This window comes from Anomaloglossus baeobatrachus, chromosome 2 (assembly GCF_048569485.1).
Source record: "Anomaloglossus baeobatrachus isolate aAnoBae1 chromosome 2, aAnoBae1.hap1, whole genome shotgun sequence".
Taxonomy (NCBI): domain Eukaryota; kingdom Metazoa; phylum Chordata; class Amphibia; order Anura; family Aromobatidae; genus Anomaloglossus; species Anomaloglossus baeobatrachus.
In genome coordinates this window covers 666,766,495-666,787,102 of record NC_134354.1, presented here as the reverse complement: position 1 = coordinate 666,787,102, position 20,608 = coordinate 666,766,495, and the positions used below count along the sequence as shown (strand labels likewise).

The 20,608-nt window shown below is 44.3% G+C and overlaps 1 protein-coding gene across 4 annotated transcripts in view; it reads left to right on the top strand.

Annotated features, from left to right (window-relative positions):
- AGAP2 (ArfGAP with GTPase domain, ankyrin repeat and PH domain 2) overlaps nt 1–20,608 on the top strand; it is a 547,732-nt gene that overhangs the window by 471,195 nt on the left and 55,929 nt on the right. For all 4 annotated transcript variants that reach the window (XM_075337106.1, XM_075337105.1, XM_075337104.1 and 1 more), the window contains exons 7-9: nt 120–226; nt 439–591; nt 8,846–8,932. In XM_075337106.1, the coding sequence (XP_075193221.1) occupies nt 120–226; nt 439–591; nt 8,846–8,932 (347 nt within the window). The remainder of the gene's footprint in view (nt 1–119; nt 227–438; nt 592–8,845; nt 8,933–20,608) is intronic.

Genomic DNA, 20,608 nt, shown 5'->3' with positions numbered 1-20,608 from the left:
CCTAGCAATGTAATGATAGATGGAAATGTTTCTTTTCAAGTTTACCTTATATGAAGTAGCATGTACTGTAAAGAATGTAACTATATTGTTGTATATATTATTTTCTTGTACATTTTCAGTGGCTCAGAAGATACTGGCTCTTAAACGGCAGCAACAGCTACTGTCATGCAAATCATTACCCAGTTCTCCAAGTCACTCTGGAGGCTCCACTCCATTATCAGTACAGGTAATGAAGCAACTAATAATGGCGTCTTTGATCATTTGAATCCATTTTTCTTTGAGTACACTTGATTCTTTTATCAGCTGAAGTGAAAAGCTGCTCTTGCTTTTGGAATTTTTCCAGCTGGTTACAGTAACTTGATATATTCAGCTTAGGAGTTTGTGGAATGAACTGGAATTATACAATTGTGTAAATTTATATATCTACTTTGATTCTAGACGAGCAATGGAGGACCAGGCAATGACTACTCATCTTCTTTACCTTCTACACCCAACATCAGCCATAGAGAACTGCGTAGTGAGGTGTCAATTGGAGTCAGCACCCCAGGGTCACTCCACCGTGCAGCGAAACGTCGCACAAGTCTTTTCCCGGTGAGTAACAAAAGTAACAACATCTCCACATAACTGCTCAGACCATCCCCAGTCCTGTTTTCTATACGCTCTTCAAAGAGGAAGAGGACAGGAACTCTAGTTCCCTCCTATTGGAAGTAGCAAGCCTAACATTTAATATTGATCCCCAAGTCGGCATAAGGAGACTTATTAGCCATTCAATGCTCCATTGTCAGAAACCTCTCATGCAGCCAAATCAGACATCCTGCTTTGCATTGATGAGGAACAAACACCTTGAAACATGTGTCTACAAATGAAGTTTCTGGATTATCCTAAGGTATGTGGCAAGGCAACTTAAATGGTCAATATAGACTTTTAGGATTGCTAAATCCATTAGGTGGCACTAGAGTTCAAGTCCTCTTGCAATTTGAAAAACATATTTGCATATCTAAAATCCTTGAGGAGTATTGCTTGGCCTATATGTCTTTATATCCCAAATTTTGCACTTTCCACAAGGTGAAACTTTACCCCTTATTCCTTATTTTCTATAGGATATATATCCCACCTTCCTATAATTCCAGCAATATCCGCAACCCATGGCCCAGGATAGACTAGGGGAATCAATTACCTCCTTTTACTTTAGCTATGGTTCTTTCTCTGCCCTGTTTGTACCATAAAATAAAATGTTCACATCTATTGTCTTGACTCTTCTGGTCAAGCATTTCTTGTATATACTGTACTTTTGTGACTTTCCTAGCTATTTGTCATTTTAACATTCTGTTGTGTGGGTAAGTATATGGAAGTACATAATAAGCCGAAGGTAAAAAAGTGAACTACCAAATCATCTATTACCGAAATCTTTTATTAAAAGTTTTGCCCTGTTGTCCTCTTAACCCCATGTCTAGTATCCAAAAAAGCTACCTCCGTGGGTGATGTATCACAGTAGGGTCCAATAATGCTTTCACAATAGTTAATCCTGGTATCTAAAGGTGTGTTTACACCTTTAGATCCTAGGATTAACTATTATGACAACATTGTGGGACACTACCTGTGATACCTCACCAATGGTCTTGGAGTCTAAAGCTGGTGTCACACACAGCGACAACGACAACGACGTCGCTGCTACGTCACCATTTTCTGTGACGTTGCAGCGACGTCCCGTCACTGTCGCTGTGTGTGACATCCAGCAACGACCTGGCCCCTGCTGTGAGGTCGCCGGTCGTTGCTGAATGTCCAGCTTCATTTTTTGGTCGTCACTCTCCCGCTGTGACACACACATCGCTGTGTGTGACAGCGAGAGAGCGACAAAATGAAGCGAGCAGGGAGCAGGAGCCGGCGTCTGGCAGCTGCGGTAAGCTGTAACCAGCGTAAACATCGGGTAACCAAGGGAAGACCTTTCCCTGGTTACCCTATATTTACCTTCGTTACCAGCCTCCGCCCTTGCTGCCAGTGCCGGCTCCTGCTCTGTGCACATGTGGCTGCAGTACGCATCGGGTAATTAACCCGATGTATACTGTAGCAAGGAGAGCAAGGAGCCAGCGCTAAGCAGTGTGCGCGGCTCCCTGCTCTCTGCACTGTGACATGTAGCTGCAGTACACATCGGGTTAATTAACCCGATGTGTACTGTACCTAGGAGAGCAAGGAGCCAGCGCTAAGCGTGGCTCCCTGCTCTCTGCACATTTAGCACAGCGACGTTATGATCGCTGCTGCGTCGCTGTGTTTGACAGCTAAGCAGCGATCATAACAGCGACTTACAAGGTCGCTGTTACGTCACAGAAAATGGTGACGTAACAGCGACGTCGTTGTCGCTGTCGCTTAGTGTGAACCCAGCTTAAGGGCTGGTTCACACTAAGCGACAGCGACAATGAGGTCGCTGTTACGTCACCATTTTCTGTGACGTAACAGCGACCTTGTAAGTCGCTGTTATGATCGCTGCTTAGCTGTCAAACACAGCAGCCGAAGCAGCGATCATAACCGCGAGAGTAGGGAGCCGCGCACACTGCTTAGCGCTGGCTCCTTGCTCTCCTAGCTACAGTACACATCGGGTTAATTAACCCGATGTGTACTGCAGCTACATGTGCAGAGAGCAGGGAGCCGCGCACACTGCTTAGCGCTGGCTCCTTGCTCTCCTAGCTACAGTACACTTCGGGTTAATTAACCCGATGTGTACTGCAGCTACATGTGCAGAGAGCCGGAGCCGGCAGCACAGGCGGCGTGAGAGCTGCGGAGCCTGGTAACTAAGGTAAATATCGGGTAACCACCTTGGTTACCCGATGTTTACCCTGGTTACAGCTTACCGCAGCTGCCAGATGCCGGCTCCTGCTCCCTGCTCGCTTCATTTCGTCGCTCTCTCGCTGTCACACACAGCGATCTGTGTGTCACAGCAGGAGAGCGCCTTTGAAGAAAACGAACCAGGGCTGTGTGTAACGAGCAGCGATCTCGCAGCAGGGGCCAGATCGCTGCTCAGTGTCACACACAGCGAGATCGCTAATGAGGTCACTGTTGCGTCACCAAAACCGTGCCGTAGCAGCGATTTCGGTAGCGATCTCGCTATGTGTGAAGCACCCCTAAGGCTAGGTTCACATTTCCGTTGTTTTGCATCAGTCACATGCGTTGCTTGACGCTTGTGACTGATGCGTTGTACAACGGATGACAAGAATTGGAATTCATTGTCATGATAAAACGGATTCCGTTGTAAAATGAGAGAGAGAGAACGTTCAGCTGATCGTTCACAATAGCCAGCCACCGGCTTTTGAGAGCGATCAGCTGACTGGCCGGCCATTGTGAACGATCAGCTGATCGCTCTCAAAAACCGGCGGCCGGGAGATCATTTGGCCGCCAAGAGAGAGACATTGAATGATTAAACACAAGATCTGAGCATGTGCAGTGAAAACATAAGGATTCCGCTGCTCAAAAAACATTACATGCTGCATTCCTGCCGCCCAACGGTCAGTCGTTCCATGACTGATCAGTCGGGCGGCGGATGCAAGGGCATCAGTCATAATCTGCCGCTCATAAAAGTCTATGGGAAACAACGGAATCCGCCAAACGGATTGTGTTGTTTATCAGAGCGCCGGATTGTGACTGATCATAAACAACGGAAATGTGAACCTAGCCTAAGGCGGCCATAAACATTAGATGTCTGTTGGCAGAAGCCTCAGTCATTTCTATTCATCTCAGCCGACCTTCCCATACCCTGGAACACTTAGGCTTTGTGCGCACTAGAAATGTGAAGTTTCTCAAGAAAATTTCTTGAGAAACTTCTGGGAGTGAAAGATTTCCGGACCTCCAGAAAAAATCCGCACCAAATCCGCATGCGGATTTGCCGCGGATTAGCCACGAATTTGCCGCGATTTCCCCGCGGGTGATTCCCTGCGGATTTTGCAGGCTGTACTGCCGAAATCCACAGGGTACCTGCGGAAAAGAATTGACATGCTCATTTTCTCAAGAAATTTTCTCGAGAAATTCTTCTGAAGGAAATTTCTTGAGAAAAATCCGCACAGTGCGCACAGCTATTTTTTTTTCTCATAGAATTTTCTGGGAAATGTCTGCACAAAGATTGCAGACATTTCTCAAGAAATTTCCGCGGGTAAATCCGCGGGTAAAACGCACTAGTGCGCACAGAGCCTTATTCGGCAGAGCAATCCTGTGTTCTCTATGAAGAAACTGCCAGATGACAAATTGATCAGTGGCTCTTCTTAGGGAAAAAGACGCAATCGGCAGTCCGAAATCAGACATATGCAATTGACCATTAGACTCCCTGCACCTCCACACATTAGAAAGTTGTCCAAACCCATCGATATCTGCAGATTCAGCCAACTTTAGTTTAATGTGTATGAGGGCCCTTAATGTGCATTTAGGCTGTGTGCGCACTGCTTTTTTTTACGCTGCGTTTTTGTGGGTTTTTTGCCGCAAAAACCGCACAAAAACACACCCACGGCAAAAACGCATTTTTGATCTCTGCATTTTGCTGCATTTTTCAAATGCATTGCATGGGTGGAAAACGCAGTAAAACACAGAAAAGAATTGACATGACCATTTTTTTTTCCAGCTCAAAAACGCAAAAAAAAAAAAAGTTGTGTGCAGACAGCAAAAATGAAAAGTCATAGACTTTGCTGGGGAAGCAAAGTCATGCAGTTTTGAGCCCAAAAACGCACCCGAAAAATGTGCAAAAACGCCGTGAAAAGCGCACTGTGCGCACATAGCCTTACACTGAAAGATTAGGAACACTTATTTCAGAATAATCTTATAGTATAAACAGACTGATGAACAAGCAAAAAGATTGTTCATATGGTGAAATAATCTTTTGTGCTGCACAAAAGATCATCATTCTCGGTGCATTGTCCTGTGTAACCTGTTCTGTTGACAACAATGGCAGCCAGTGTTCACTGAAAGATCTATTACAGATCATTTTGTGTCCATCGTTGAGAGTAGTATACGTGTCTGAAAAGGCTAACTAAGGATGAGCGAACCTGAACTGTAAACTTAAAAAAAAGTCTGGTTCCGAATTCGGACTTTGGGTGCTGTTGCTATGCTAATAAATTTTGTTGAAAGGCTGCAGCACAACCAATTAACAAGCTTTATTGCATGGAGAAGATGTTCCATGATGCCCCTTGATTTCTGAGAACGAGGCTCTATAAGTCACTGCCGGTCAGAGGCAGCGTGAGAAATTCCGCACATGCCGCTGACCACGAGTGACCTATAATGCCTTGTTACGCGAACGAAGCTACTTAGGATTTGATGGGCGTCTTGAGACATTACACTATTGGATTACGTCTGAGCTTCGAGGATTTCTTTTTAATTAGGGAGTGTGGGGGAGTTTTTGATCACAATTGGATTACATCGAAATGCTGAGGATTTATTTAAATTAATAAATTTGTGAATGAGAGAATGTGGGGGAGACTTTAGTCATATAAACTATTTTTTTTTCTAGTGTGTGTGTGTGTGTGTGTGTGTGTGTGTGTGTGCATGTTTTTTTTACTGTACATGTGCCGGGTGTCTAATAAACACCTCTCCATTACTGACCCCTGAGAGAATTGGCACTTCTAATGGATGCTATTTTCAGGCTGGTAAGGGCCAAAGAGACTTGAGCCATCCCAACCTGATAATTCAGGTCCCTAGTTGTCTGCTTTACTTTGGCTGGTTGTTAAAAATAGGAGGGCCCCCACAGCGTTTATTTTAAAGTATTTAAATGTATAACTAAAATAACCGGTGTAAGGTTCCCTCTATTTTTGATAACCAGCCAAGGTAAAACAAACAGCTGAGGGCTGCAGCTTGCAGTTATCTGCTTTTCCTGCACTGTTTATCAAAAATAGGTGGGACTCCATGTCACTTTTTTTGTAATTTATACATTCTATATTTAAATATTTGTTTGCAGGGCAATTATCCTGCTCTTACCCCCTGTTACGGTTGCTGCGAGCACTGGAGACTATGTCCAGATTTCTTGCTACTGCACATGTGCGAGCGCTGGAGACTAAGTCCAGATTTCTTGCTACTGCACATGTGCGAGCGCCGGAGACTAAGTCCAATCTTGGAGCCATTGCACATGTGCGGGTGACATCATCGCTGACACGAGGTCACATGTCTCTGACACCTATGCCGATTGATCGCTGGTCATGTGCTTGTGACGTCTTGCTCGGTGATAGGCCAGCATGACGTCACTCCTGTCGTTCTGGCAGCGGATTGGCTCTGGTGTCCTCCATCTTGGATGAGGCACAGAGTCTATATAAGACCCTGACACACGCCGCATGGTGCTCAGTCCTCTTGGTTCATGCATATGAGTAGACGCTCTGTGCGCGTTCCTCTAGGCATTACTCTGTCTATGCTAGGTGAGCGCTACCGGCAGGGTAGCGTTCTTATACCTTACAGCTTCGGCTGCTGTCCGTATCCTTACCTCTTAGGGGAGCGGACATAGGCAGGTGCCTGAGGCACATGGTCTGGCTGGGCCTTGTGATTCTACTCGTAGGTGGACGTTGCCGCTAGGGTAACGTTCCTTATAACGTTCTGGCAGTTGTTCGTATCCTCGCACACTAGGGGAGCGAACAGAGGTAGGAGCTTTGTGCGGCTTACGCTGCTGTTCGTCTCTTTTGCACCACTAGAAGAGCGGACCTAGGCAGGTGCCATATCTAGTGGTTCGTGTCCTCGCACACTAGTGGAGCGAACGCAGGTAGGAGCTTTGTGCGGCTTACGCTGCTGTTCGTCTCTTTTGCACCACTAGAAGAGTGGACCTAGGTAGGTGCCATTTCGCACACATTGCCTTTGTCTCTGTGATTATTAACAGAGATTATTCCACACACCCTCCAAGTAAGGGAGGAATTGCTTTACTTACTTATTATATCCTTCTGTGAGTTAACAGAGGTATTGCACTCTGCCATAGTCTGCAGCAAAGTCTTTGCACGGTGGACCCTGACTGTCTGATACTCCTTTCGGTTATTATCAGACAGCCCCCCGTAACACCCCCATTTTGCTTTCTTTTGAATCCCCCTAGACCTTACTACATCCATTTTACAGCCATTTCAAAGCATCAAAGTTTGGGTTCCCATTGACTTACATGGGTTCTGGGTCCGGAGTCAAGTTCGGGTCAAATCTGGGTCCCAAACCAGATTTTTAACTAAAGTTTGATGTAAGCCACTGTTAGTTAAAATCCATGCTTTCTCATAACAGGCCTAAATTTAATTTCTTGATTTATTACAAAGTCTGCATCTTTAATAATTTGGCTCAATCATCCCGATTTCCTTGTTTATTTAAACCACTATTTTTACCACTTTGGTATGAACAACCTGTGATGCTCCAAAATCCAGCACCACCACTGATCATCTGATGACAGTGTCAGAAAAGGCTGAATGTAAATTCATTAATACTGTATAAGTATCACGATGACTAATGGATAGCGGCGAACTGGGGTTTCTAAGCTGTCTCTCAATCTGGGGGGCCCCATGCTATCCCTAATCTTAGGGTTACTCCTGATGTTGAAAAGGCCTGAGTCTCCTTTCTGGTCCTGCTCCTGACTGGTCCTGATGTGATTCCCCCTCCACCCAGAGAGGGACAGGACAGGAGTGTGATGAAACCCACAGAAAAAGACAGACAAGGGAAAACCAAACTCTGTCATACAGCACGCACACACAAAAGTAAAGACAGTAAGAGATTCAGGAGGAAAATTAAGAGCAGGAAGTAAGTTACAAAACAACAGGGGTAAATTCCACAAACGCACCACGCAATGAGCACAACTTTCACCAGTATGTCTAAGACACCACACCTAACAGGCCAACATAGAATAAACAATAGTTGGCAAAGGTGGAAATTTTCAACCAGCATAAATAGGAGGGGAGCAGATGTGATAGGCCTGGCCACAACATATTACCAAAAGAGCAAGCAGACCAGCAGAGATTAACTTTTGCTAGCCTGCTTATGAATCAGTACACAGCAGGTCGATGCCTGAGTCTGCCTGTGTTGATCCCAGACACCAGTGAAACAATCGGGCGGAGTGTATCAGAATCTGCAATCTAAACAGCACCCAACGCCGCCATGAAAGTCAGCGAAGTTTGTGCATAACTCCCTGTGACAACAAGTAGGGAACAGAATGCGGGACATTAATGCAGTAAGGGGCCCAGGATGAGGGACATTATTACAGGAAGGAGCCAAGAAGGGTGACATTATAAGAGGAATGGACCTGCATTGGGGACATTATTAAATAAGGGGGCTAGGATAAGAAGATATTATTACATGGGGGGCGAGCATGCATCTCTTTATAGGATCTGGAATTCTACAAGGGCCAACACATCTGACCAACTTGCCGGTGGGGCCCCTGGTCCAAATTTTGCATCGGTGCCTATCAGACTTTAGTTACCCAACTGCTGCCAATAATTGTTACCTAGCTCATATATATATGTGATAAATAGTCTTATAATGTCTCGTAGATGTCTTTTACTACATCCATTATGGACATGAAAGAAGGATGTTTATATTTCTTTAAACCTAAACTGGAAAAAGCTCATTTTATCCATAACTTGTTTTACATGGGCTGTGTGCGCTGTTACGGTCTGGTCTGTTCGGGAGAATATGACTAATGTTTTTTAGAATAGGTAAAGTTTCAGCTCTAGCGCTCAGCTGGGCATATTCAATATACAATGTGATTGAGGAGTAGCCTTGTCAAATCAATCACTGCTGAACTAAAACTAGTCCCAAATGGATGCACTCCAGGGCCGTTCGCACTGATACCCTGCTGCTATCTATCTCTCTTTTTTTGTTACATCGGACAGAGTAAAAGAATAATAGTTGAATATCCTTTTTATTGCAGAACCGAAGAGGGAGTGACATGGAAAAGAGGAGCTTTGACAGCCGAGGTGAAGTCAGTGGAACTGGTCGAGCTCTTCCAATAAAACAGGTACCTACAGTAAAACATGCACAGATCTAACAGATTAAATCAGACAACATCGCGGTGATATCACTGCACAAAAAGTGTAATTCAACACCTAACTTCACATCAGTCAATGACTTGTACAAAGTTACTGTATTTTAAAGGGGTGGTCCGATACCTATAAAGCCCTGTGTAAATATCTGTCATTAAGCCCTAACCACTTTTATATTTCAAGGATTATTCCCATCTACAATAATATGTAGTAGATATTATTATTATTATTATTATTATTATTATTATTATCATTATTATAATAGCAAATACCTCCAATTAGAAATGTAGTATAGTTATTCTGTTATAATCATGTCTTTTACCTCATGTGCATGTGTTGATGCACTGGTCCTGAAGAAGAGGTGTATCCTCGAAACGCGTATGGAATAAAAGAATACGTTTATAACATCAACGTGCTACATCTTCATTTTGGCTGATGCGCGGCATTAACCCCCTCTTCACTCTGATTTGTATGCACATCCTTGTGGGGCTGCAGCAGACGCCTTCATCGTATGCTCTATCAGTGGTTGTGACTATCTCACAACCTTTTCAGGTGAGTGTATTTTTCCTGATCTACCTCACTGATCTGTTGGTATTACACTATCAGCGCTCCTTATTTTTCAGTTTATACCTCATGTGCAGGGCATTGCAGCTTTGGTAGCCATGGTTATGACCACAAGCAACTAACTGTCACTATATGACTGGACGTAACCATAGATACCTAAGCTGCAATGCAATGCACATGAGATAAGGGACATGGCTATATCAGGAAAACTACAGTCATGGCTGAAAGCTTTGGCTCCTTTGAAATTGTTCCGGAAAATAAAGTGTTTCTCTCAGAAAATTGCACATTTTGTAATACACATGTTTATTTCCTTTGTGTGTAGTATTGGAACAACACAAAAAAAAAGCAAATTGGACATACTTTCACACAAAACTCCCAAAATGAGCAGGATATATTGTTGGCACTGTCAACTTAATATTTTTGGAATAAATAACTGCAATCAGTTGCTTCCTATAACCATCAACAAGCTTCTTACACCTCTCAACTGGAATTTTGGACCACTCTTCTTTTGCAAACTGCTCCAAGTCTCTCATATTTGAAGGCGCCTTCTCCCAACAGCAATTATAAGATCTCTCCACAGGTGTTCAAAGATATTTAGACACAGTTGAAGACTGACCTGTCATATTTTAATGCATTATGTGACAATTTACACTAAAAAGTTGTAATAATGGCTAGAGACAAAAATAAGGAGCATTTTTGTTTTACGTCAAATTCATTAACCACGTGCGTAATTTTGATGAATTTGGTGCAAAATCATTCAGCAAATAATACAAGACAAAAAATTTGTACTGTGGTGTCATCTCAGGCGCATCAGTTTTTGTATGCTATGGGCTATGAAGACAGTAATTTAGGGTAATGGAATGTGGGACACTGAAGAATGCTACTTCATGGAGTATTATTGAGAATCTATGGGCATTTAGAGTCATAATGTCCACCCCCAAAATGTTTATCATGAAAAAATATATAAGTTTTCAATAATTCATATCAATATAACAAGCCAACACGAAACGCTCGTCGGGGTTACTGCGATACCTCTCGCTTACCAGGGGAATGATGGGTGAGTGTCTGATGCAATAAGCTTTACTTTCTTACCGAGAAGATTGGTGTTAAGCCTATAATTATGCATATACTACAAATACCTGCAGTATCTGCATTAGCATTCCTCATTCACTGAGGACTCCTCCCCCTATTATGCTTTATTAGCGTTTAGCACAGCTGTTTGTCTCTTGTCCTCATTATGCACTTTTATTGTCTAGTCTGTATACTACTTGTTATATTGATATGGATTAATAAAAAAATATATTTTTTTTCCTGAAATTTTTTTTGGGATGGATATTAGTCATATCTAAGATATGACTAAGATCGTGCGCAATCCGAAAAGTGTTCTCTTATGGATTTTTTTGGATTTTAAATGGTGAAGTAAAAAAGTATTTTTTATTTTTTTGGATTGCTGAATACCTATTTCCTTTCACTAACGATAGTTTCATAACCACACATACACACACACACACACACACACACACACATATTTTATTTATATATATATATATATATTTATATATATATATATATATATATATATATATATGGGCCCTCCCTATATATATACATATATATATATATATATATATATATATATATATATATATATATATATTTACAGCCCATCTGTATAGAGATTGCTATATGTATCCCCACTGTGCGGGGATTAATGTCCCTCTTGGTACATGCTAATTTGTTACCATTTGATTAGCTAATGTACTGGCACAATTCAGCAGCGAATAACAAACACCCACACAGCCTCTCTCTAGCGAACACCTTAATTGTTACAGTTCCCTTCTGCAAAGAATGTTAAATGGAAAGAGAATGCTAGTACACAGTAGAAAGCTATATTTTATTCTTTTATCGAGTTGCTACCCGCTGCTTCTTGTGGGAAGAGCTACCGCAAGGAAAACCCACACACTCCAATTGAATCCTTCCACAAAGAAGAGCGGCAAGTCATTGTGGCTGGGTTAGCAATGTGCAGTTGGCTTTTACCGAGCTGGAGAAAGGATCAGACTTGCCGGGTTGTTGTGTGGGTGAGAGATGTTTTGTGTCACAGAAGGGACAGGATGCATTGCAAATACGTTCAATTCTGAAAAAAAAAACCAAAGAAGAGATAGGGAAACTAATAATAGAGGACATGACGGTTAATTGCAACATCAAAACCTGATAGTTAATTTTGTAATATTTATGGTCTTATGTAGTCTAAAGGGGAAATTTTAGGTTGTACAGATCTGTACAAGTTTTAGCATTATCAAAGAAAATTTTACTATATTAGAGGCAAAAGCATTGCTGGCTATGGTCCTAAATTACACTGTTCAAAAAATTCAGAGAACATTTGGATTTCACAATATAACCCAAAGTTCATTAAATTTCAGGGATATAAATTTCTCCGGTTCAGAAACTGGTTGTAAATCATTTTCACGTACTATGATGCAAATACAACTGACAACAAGAACACCGGAGAACCAACAGCAAGAGAACCTCAAAAAATGGGATGGTTTTGCAGACATGGCCACATACTATACTATCATTCTTCGCTTATTCTCCATGATGGATTTTTCTCTGGTTTTGTGCTTTGATATTGTTGTTTAAACTAATCGTAGCATGTGATGACACTGGGGCGAACATATCATTGGTGCAACCAACACAGGGGCCATTTCCACATCCAAAACAGCTGGAATTTTCCATTATAATAAGCTATTGGACTACAAAGCGCCTATATATTGTTCTTGCAGTGGCCTTTTTTTGTCTGTCTGTGCCAGTGTATGGTACCCGCACCCCATACAGGGAGTCCATCTCCAACAGGATGACACATTTTTTTGTATCTTTACAAGGTTTGCAGTTTCAAGAACACACACACACACACACACACACACACACACACACAGACACACACAAGGAAAGGGCTGTAGAAGTCATTATCCCAGTAGCAGGGTCAGTTTCTGCTCCTTTATGCAATAAGGAACAGGAGGAACACTGCCAAAGCCCTACAAAATGACCTCTAGCAGGCTATTGATGCACATGTTTCTGATAAAACTGTAAGACAGTCTGAATTAGTGTAACTCTGGTTGCTTGCACAGGTGATAAGCGCTGCCCTACTTACTGCGGTCAATGCCAATGCTCTGCTCTTCCTAGCCTCAGTTTGTTACTCTGAGCTGCCTTCTGTGTCCTTTCCAACCCTGCTGCATCCTCTTGCTGCTGGTGACTTTCCACCTGGCTACAGAGAGGTGTGGCCAGATTCTGCAGGAATTTAACACCACGGTGTCAGACAGTGTTCCCTGGCCACTCCTTAAGCAGAAGACGCTTAATTAGGCAGCTCCTCCTACCTCGCCTGATTTAGATTCCATCCTGCCTTTCATCTAGATTCTTAAGAGGTGCTCTCTATATTTTCTATCCCATTTTGTGACCTGGTTTGCCTACTTGATTACTCCGTCCTTTCTTCTCTTGATCTCGGCATCGTCTACTCAACCTGTGCTGCATGTCTTGACCTCAGATTGCCTTGCTACACCTTTTGTCTTTTTCTGTCTGTACACTGTGTGCAGAATTATTAGGCAAATGAGTATTTTGATCACATGATAATTTGTATACATGTTGTCCTACTCCAAGCTGAATAGGCTTGAGTGTCAACTACCAATTAAGTAAATCAGGTGATGTGCATCTCTGTAATGAGGAGGGCTGTGGTGTAATGACATCAACACCCTATATAAGGTGTGCTTAATTATTAGGCAACTTCCTTTCCTTTGGCAAAATGGATCAGAAGAGAGATTTGACGGGCTCTGAAAAGTCCAAAATTGTGAGATGTCTTGTAGAGGGATGCAGTAGTCTTGAAATTGCCAAACTTTTGAAGCATGATCACCGAACAATCAAGCGTTTCATGGCAAATAGCCAACAGAGTCGCAAGAAGCATATTGGGCAAAAAAGGCGCTAAATAACTGCCCATGAATTGAGGAAAATCAAGCGTGAAGCTGCCAAGATGCCATTTGCTACCAGTCTGGCCATATTTCAGATCTGCAATGTTACTGGAGTATCAAAAAGCACAAGGTGTGCCATACTCAGGGACATGGCCAAGGTAAGGAAGGCTGAAAAACGACCTTTGAACAAGAAACATAAGATAAAACGTCAAGACTGGACCAAGAAATATCTTAAGACTGATTTTTCAAAGGTTTTATGGACTGATGAAATGAGAGTGACTCTTGATGGGCCAGAGGCTGGATCAGTAAAGGGCAGAGAGCTCCATTCCGACTCAGACGCCAGCAAGGTGGAGGTGGGGTACTGGTATGGGCTGGTATCATCAAAGATGAACTTGTGGGACCTTTTCGGGTTGAGGATGGAGTGAAACTCAACTCCCGGACCTACTGCCAGTTTCTGGAAGACAACTTCTTCAAGCAGTGGTACAGGAAAAAGTCAGTATCGTTCAAGAAAAACATGATTTTCATGCTGGACAATGCTCCATCACATGCATCCAACTACTCTAGAGCGTGGCTGGCCAGTAAAGGTCTGAAAGATGAAAAAATAATGACATGGCCCCCTTGTTCACCTGCTCTGAACCCCATAGAGAACCTGTGGTATCTCATAAAATGGAAGATCTACCGGAAGGGAAAACAGCACACCTCTCGGAACAGTTTCTGGGAGGCTGTGGTGGCTGCTGCACGCAATGTTGATCGTAAACAGATCAAGCAACTGACAGAATCTATGGATAATCGGCTGTTGAGTGTCATCATAAAGAAAGGTGGCTATATTGGTCACTAATTTTTTGGGGGTTTATTTTTGCATGTCAGAAATGTTTATTTTTAAATTTTGTGCAGTTATATTGGTTTACCTGGTGAAAATAAAACAAGTGAGATGGGAATATATTTGGTTTTTATTAAGTTGCCTAATAATTCTGCACAGTAATAGTTACCTGCACAAACAGATATCCTCCTAAGATAGCCAAATCTAAAAAAACCCCACTCCAACTTCCAAAAATATTAGGCTTTGATATTTATGAGTCTTTTGGGTTGATTGAGAACATAGTTGTTGATCAATAATAAAAAATATCCTCTAAAATACAACTTGCCAAATAATTCTGCACACAGTGTAAATCACACCTGTGTCTCTGAACCTCCTGTCAGCTGCTGTAGTCCTAGGAACTAGCCCTGGAGTGGTAGCTGGTGACTACTGGCTCCAAGCCTATCTTCACCAGGTAATGCCTTGATCACTCCCCTACAGGGTAAGCTCGGCCAACACTAAAAACCATTACAGTTAGATCTGGCCATGGACCCTGCTGACAAGTGGGGGCCCAGGGACCCCAAGTCTAGTGTGCAAGTACTGTATGAAGAGGTCCACTCTCAGTGTGAGTGTCAGAACCAGCTGATGCAGGCCATCAATGTGATGGCAACCTAGCTGCAGGATCTGTCTACTGCAATGTTTTCCTTGTCTCCCGCTTCTTCAATTTCTGGACAACTCCCCTCAATTCAGCAAGTCTCTCCGAGAGAACTGCCTACTGCTGTAGTTTCTGGTGGATCTATTAAGCTCCTGGTCTACTTCCATCCTGCTATGATGAAGACCCCAAGGAGAGCCATAGCTTTATTAATCAGTGTGTACCACCCCGCGCTCGGCTGCAGCCGAGCCGCTCGGATCCGGGCTAGTTGGTGGGTGGCTCGAGCGCCTCCGGACCCGGGGTCACTTCGCTCTGAAAGGGGTGCTGGCACTTTTGGAGGGGGGGTAGGTAGGTGCTTGTCCGGAGCCGTGTTTGAGTTCGTGACGCCACCCACGGGTTATGGTGAAGTTGGACACCACCGCTGCGATTACTGGGCACCCGGGGGAGATGGTAGTGCAGCAAGATGTTAACCCCTCCGTAGGTAGGGATGATGGCCCCGGGACCCGTTGGGGATAGCTGGGTGGTGCAGGGCAATGTGCGGCCGGATGGCACTGTTGTACTGTTGACACACACAAGTCTCTGGTGAACCAAGTTGATGGTGGTCGGTGCCCGCAGCCGGCTGCGTCTGGTCCCCCACCCAGTTCGGTAGTCTTGGCCTTTCTCCTGCACCGTGTTGTGTACTTGGGCTGCCTGTGCTTCAGCGTCAGCAGTTTGCTCCCCGGCTTGTTAGATGTCGGGAGAGCCCTTTTGCCCGCAGACGCTGGCCCGTGGGATCTCTCTGCCTGTGCGGTGGCTTTCTATCCCCCTCAGTGGGCTGTTGTCTTCAGTCGGGACTTGGGTGGGAAAGGACCTATGGTCCAGACCGCAATCAGTTAATTAACTCAGTCCAGTGGATTCTGGATCTCATTTCAGGGTCTGAGTACCCCTCTTTGTGCTCCGGTTTCGGAGTCGGTTCCCCGGGTCGGTATCGGCAGGCCACTACCCTGTCCCGGTCCACCACAGTTCCACTGAACCGTCTTCCCGGCTCCTGCAGGCTAAGGCCACCGTTTGCCTCCTAGCCAAGGTACCAGGGCTCCGACCCCGGCACCCGTCAGACTCCTTCACTCCACTCCTTTCCACTCATCTCGACTCTCTTGCTTTTCCGCCTCAGGCTCTCTGAACTCCTCGGTGGGCGTGGCCAACCACCTGGCTCCGCCCCCTGGTGTGAACATCAAGTCCTGAGAGGGGTGACTAGGGTTTAAAGTTTGGCTGATGACACCTTATTGAGGGACAGGTGTAGTGCGGGGGTCTATCTGTGACTACCTGGCTAGTCCAGGGCGTCACAAGTCCAAGAGTCAGATCCCTCTCCACAGTTATCACTTCCCAATGGATCAGACTATTATAGCTTTTATGGTCTCCCTGCTGTCCAGACAAGCCATTGTATGGGCAAATCCCATCTGGGAGCATGGTGGTTTGGAAACTCATGACATTGAGAGGTTCATGGAGATGTTTCAGTGTTTCAGGCAGTATTCGAGGTTCCACAGGCATTCTGTAGGAATGACAGCGAAGGTACAGAGTGAACATATGCATATATTGTGGAGGAAATGGGCATTTTGTTCACCAGTGCCTGGTGATATGGGGAAACTCCAACACCTAGCGTTGGCTGGAGAGATGAACCTAAGTGAGAGTAATTGCTCTCCAGAGCTACTGTACGAAGTTAGTCTGGCCTGGCAGGAGACTTTGTCCATGGCTGCCCATCTGGATTCCAGCTCATTGGCAACTTCATTCAAATGGATCTGCTCCATTAACTAACTTCCGCTCCTTTCTCGAAAGCTGGACCGTCCCATATCGATTACCTCCATTGACGGACAACTGTTGGCAGTCTATTTGATTCATTATGCTGCCTGTCACACTACTGATTAGAATCTTAGATTCTGAAAAAATTATTTTGCGTGCAACCCATATCTCTAATTTCTCTTCTCCTGGGCCTTCCATGGCTGCGTCTTTACGCTCCAGTTGTTGACTGGTCTACCAGTCAGGTGCTTCATTGGGGACTGTATTGTGCTGCTAACTGCCTCACCAAGGCCACGCCCAGACTCCATCCTCTGTGCCTTTGAACCTTGCTCTTCTGCCCATTCATTATTGTGCCTTCACAGATGTCTTCTGTGAAAAAAAAACCTGAGGTTTTGCCTCTCCACAGACTTTATGTCAATCTTCTGCCAGGTACTTCTCTTCCCCAGAGTTGGGTGAATCCCCTATCTCTGTCTGAGACTCGGACCATGCCCAAATACATTCAAGAAAACTAGGCCAAAGGATTCATGCATAAATTCTCTTCTCAGGCTAGAGCCGACTTCTTCTTCACATCAAAGAAAGGTGGTACTCTATGTCCATGCATAGACAATCGTGGGCTTAACAAAATTATTATTAAAAAAGGTATCCCCTGCCTTTGGTGTCTGAACTGTTTAACAGAATCCATGTGGCTAATATTTTCTCCAAACTGGAACTAAGAGAAGCTTACAATTTGATTCATATCCGCAATAGTGACAAATGGAAAATGGCCTTTTAGTACCCATCATGGTCATTATAAATACCTTGTTATGCCTTTTGGTCTGTGCAATGTACCTGCCGTGTTCCAGGAATTTGTTAATAACATCTTCTGGGATCTCCTCTACGATTCCTTGGTTATGTACAGTACTTTGATGACATCCTGATTTTTTCTCCTGATCTGTCCACATCTAGAAGACATGTTTGTAAAGTTCTGGTCTGTCATTAGGATAGGCCATAAATATCTGTCCGGTGGGAGTGCCACACAGCATCCCCTTAGATCAGCTGTTAAGAGCTGGAAGCTCTCGGATGGTGCTGAAACCATATTAGCTCCATTATTTCTATTGTCGACACAGCAGGGTACTGTAGATTCACTTTCCATTCAAGTAGTACCCTGCCACAGTCACTTTAGTTTTGATGGAGCTGCTGTGTTCCTGCAGCATCAGAGAACACTTCCATCCGCTGCCACTAACAGCTGTTCAGTGGAACTGCTGGGTGTTGCACCGCCACAGATGAGATATTGATGGCCTACCCTATCCTAAAGGCTACTTTACACACTGCGATATCGGTCCCGATATCGCTAGTGTGGGTACCCGCCCCCATCTGTTGCGCGACACGGGCAAATCGCTGCCCGTGCCGCACAACATCGCCCAGACCCGTTACACATACTTACCTGCCCGGCGACGTCGCTGTGACCGGCGAACCGCCTCCTTTCTAAGGGGGCGGTCCGTGCGGCGTCACAGCGACATCACTGAGCGGCCACCCAATAGCAGTGGAGGGGCGGAGATGAGCGGGACGTAACATCCCGCCCACCTCCTTCCTTCCTCATAGCAGCCGGGAGGCAGGTAAGGAGAGCTTCCTCGTTCCTGCGGCATCACACATAGCGATGTGTGCTGCCGCAGGAGCGACGAACTATATCGTTACTGCTAAATACTTAGTGTGAACACACTTGAGGAGACTGATTCCAATATAAAATATAGTTTTATTGAAAGATAAACATACAATATAAAAAAGTGTATTTTCCATAAGGTCAAGTAATGAGGTAGGTGGATTGAAAAACACCCACCCATCTGGGAAACTAGCCACAATAACCCATCATTACTCCATAACCTGAATAGTAAATGCTAGCTCAAGTGAGTTTGTAATGGAGACACACCATGGGATCAATTAATCTAACATGGAGACAAGTAGTTCAAGACTTACCCATGGTGTAAGAAAAGAGGGTCCAAGCTGGCAGTCCCAGAATGGGTGAGTGGGCAACCTTTCTCCCGGACGCGCGTTATCGCAAAATGCTTCCTCAGCGGGGTGCAGGCAGGTGAATGTGCCACTCATAATACTCCCCATTTTATATTCCCAAGCAACGTGCATTAATGGTGACATGCTCCACGTGTTACGGCGCCGCATAAGCAGCGCATGCGCGCAGGACTAGAGTCTCGGACATTGCATCAGCGCGCGGCGGCCCTCACTCCCAGAGCGCACGTCAGAGGGAATTCCCTCCACGACGTCATTAGACATGCGCACTAGGACTACTGAGGCCGCCGGGCGCCGACACCCGGAAGTCCCGCCCCGCACGCACGCGCAGCAGCAGCAACCCGACACGGGAGAAAATACATCACAGGGATCGGTGTACGGCCAAAGAAACATACACAAAGGATGTGTGATTCATCCAGACGTGGACACAAGGAGGGTACAACATGCATTGATTAAATAGATAGAATGAGCACATAAAGATGCATATCCATACATTCCAAAAACAACAATAGAAGTGCAATATATATAACCTCATTGTATCCAACCTTATTCATATTATTCATTAATATATGTGTATATTAATTTGTTCATAAACGATCCACAAATATATACGAATCACCATCCACATGTCATTAGACCCACATCAAGGTTTACAAAGGCACAGATGTATAAACAGAGGACCTCTCGTCAAAAAAAGAGAGACCCCCAACATTACAATGACATAATAACATGAAGTCAAAGGACTATGTCTTCATATTTCATCTGTTCCTCTGCCTGATATGATTCAGACTTCTGATCAGCCATAATGATTCGGTCAACAGTTGTAGATGAAGGAAAAGATGTATATATGCATCTTCTTATGCACCGATCTCCACTTAATTCCGTCACCAATATATTCATCATATAAATGGAGGAGATGTATATGGAAATTACTATTAAAATGACAAAACATGAAATTAAAAACAGGCACAATTAAAAACAAACCATTAGACCACAGTACAAAGAACCGGCGCCCGGCGGCCTCAGTAGTCCTAGTGCGCATGTCTAATGACGTCATGGAGGGAATTCCCTCTGACGTGCGCTCTGGGAGTGAGGGCCGCCGCGCGCTGATGCAATGTCCGGGACTCTCGTCCTGCGCGCATGCGCTGCTTATGCGGCGCCGTAACACGTGGAGCACGTCACCATTAATGCACGTTGCTTGGGAATATAAAATGGGGAGTATTATGAGTGGCACATTCACCTGCCTGCACCCCGCTGAGGAAGCATTTTGCGATAACGCGCGTCCGGGAGAAAGGTTGCCCACTCACCTATTCTGGGACTGCCAGCTTGGACCCTCTTTTCTTACACCATGGGTAAGTCTTGAACTACTTGTCTCCATGTTAGATTAATTGATCCCATGGTGTGTCTCCATTACAAACTCACTTGAGCTAGCATTTACTATTCAGGTTATGGAGTAATGATGGGTTATTGTGGCTAGTTTCCCAGATGGGTGGGTGTTTTTCAATCCACCTACCTCATTACTTGACCTTATGGAAAATACACTTTTTTATATTGTATGTTTATCTTTCAATAAAACTATATTTTATATTGGAATCAGTCTCCTCAAGTGTGTTCACACTAAGTATTTAATCGTTTGGGAGTATATTCTATGTTATTGTCCATACAGGGGAATGTGATTGTTTTTCACTATGTTAAAACCGCATAAATTAACTTTCCCCTTTTTGTCTATGACCTATTTGATGATGATATACTTCTGCAGTAACGATAATCGAGAATGGACCCCCATGACACCGATGAGCGATTTTGCATGTTTTTGCAACGATGCAAAATCGCTCATCGGTGTCACACGCAGCAACATCGCTAATGCGGCCGGATGTGCGTCACAAATTCCGTGACCCCAACGACTCCG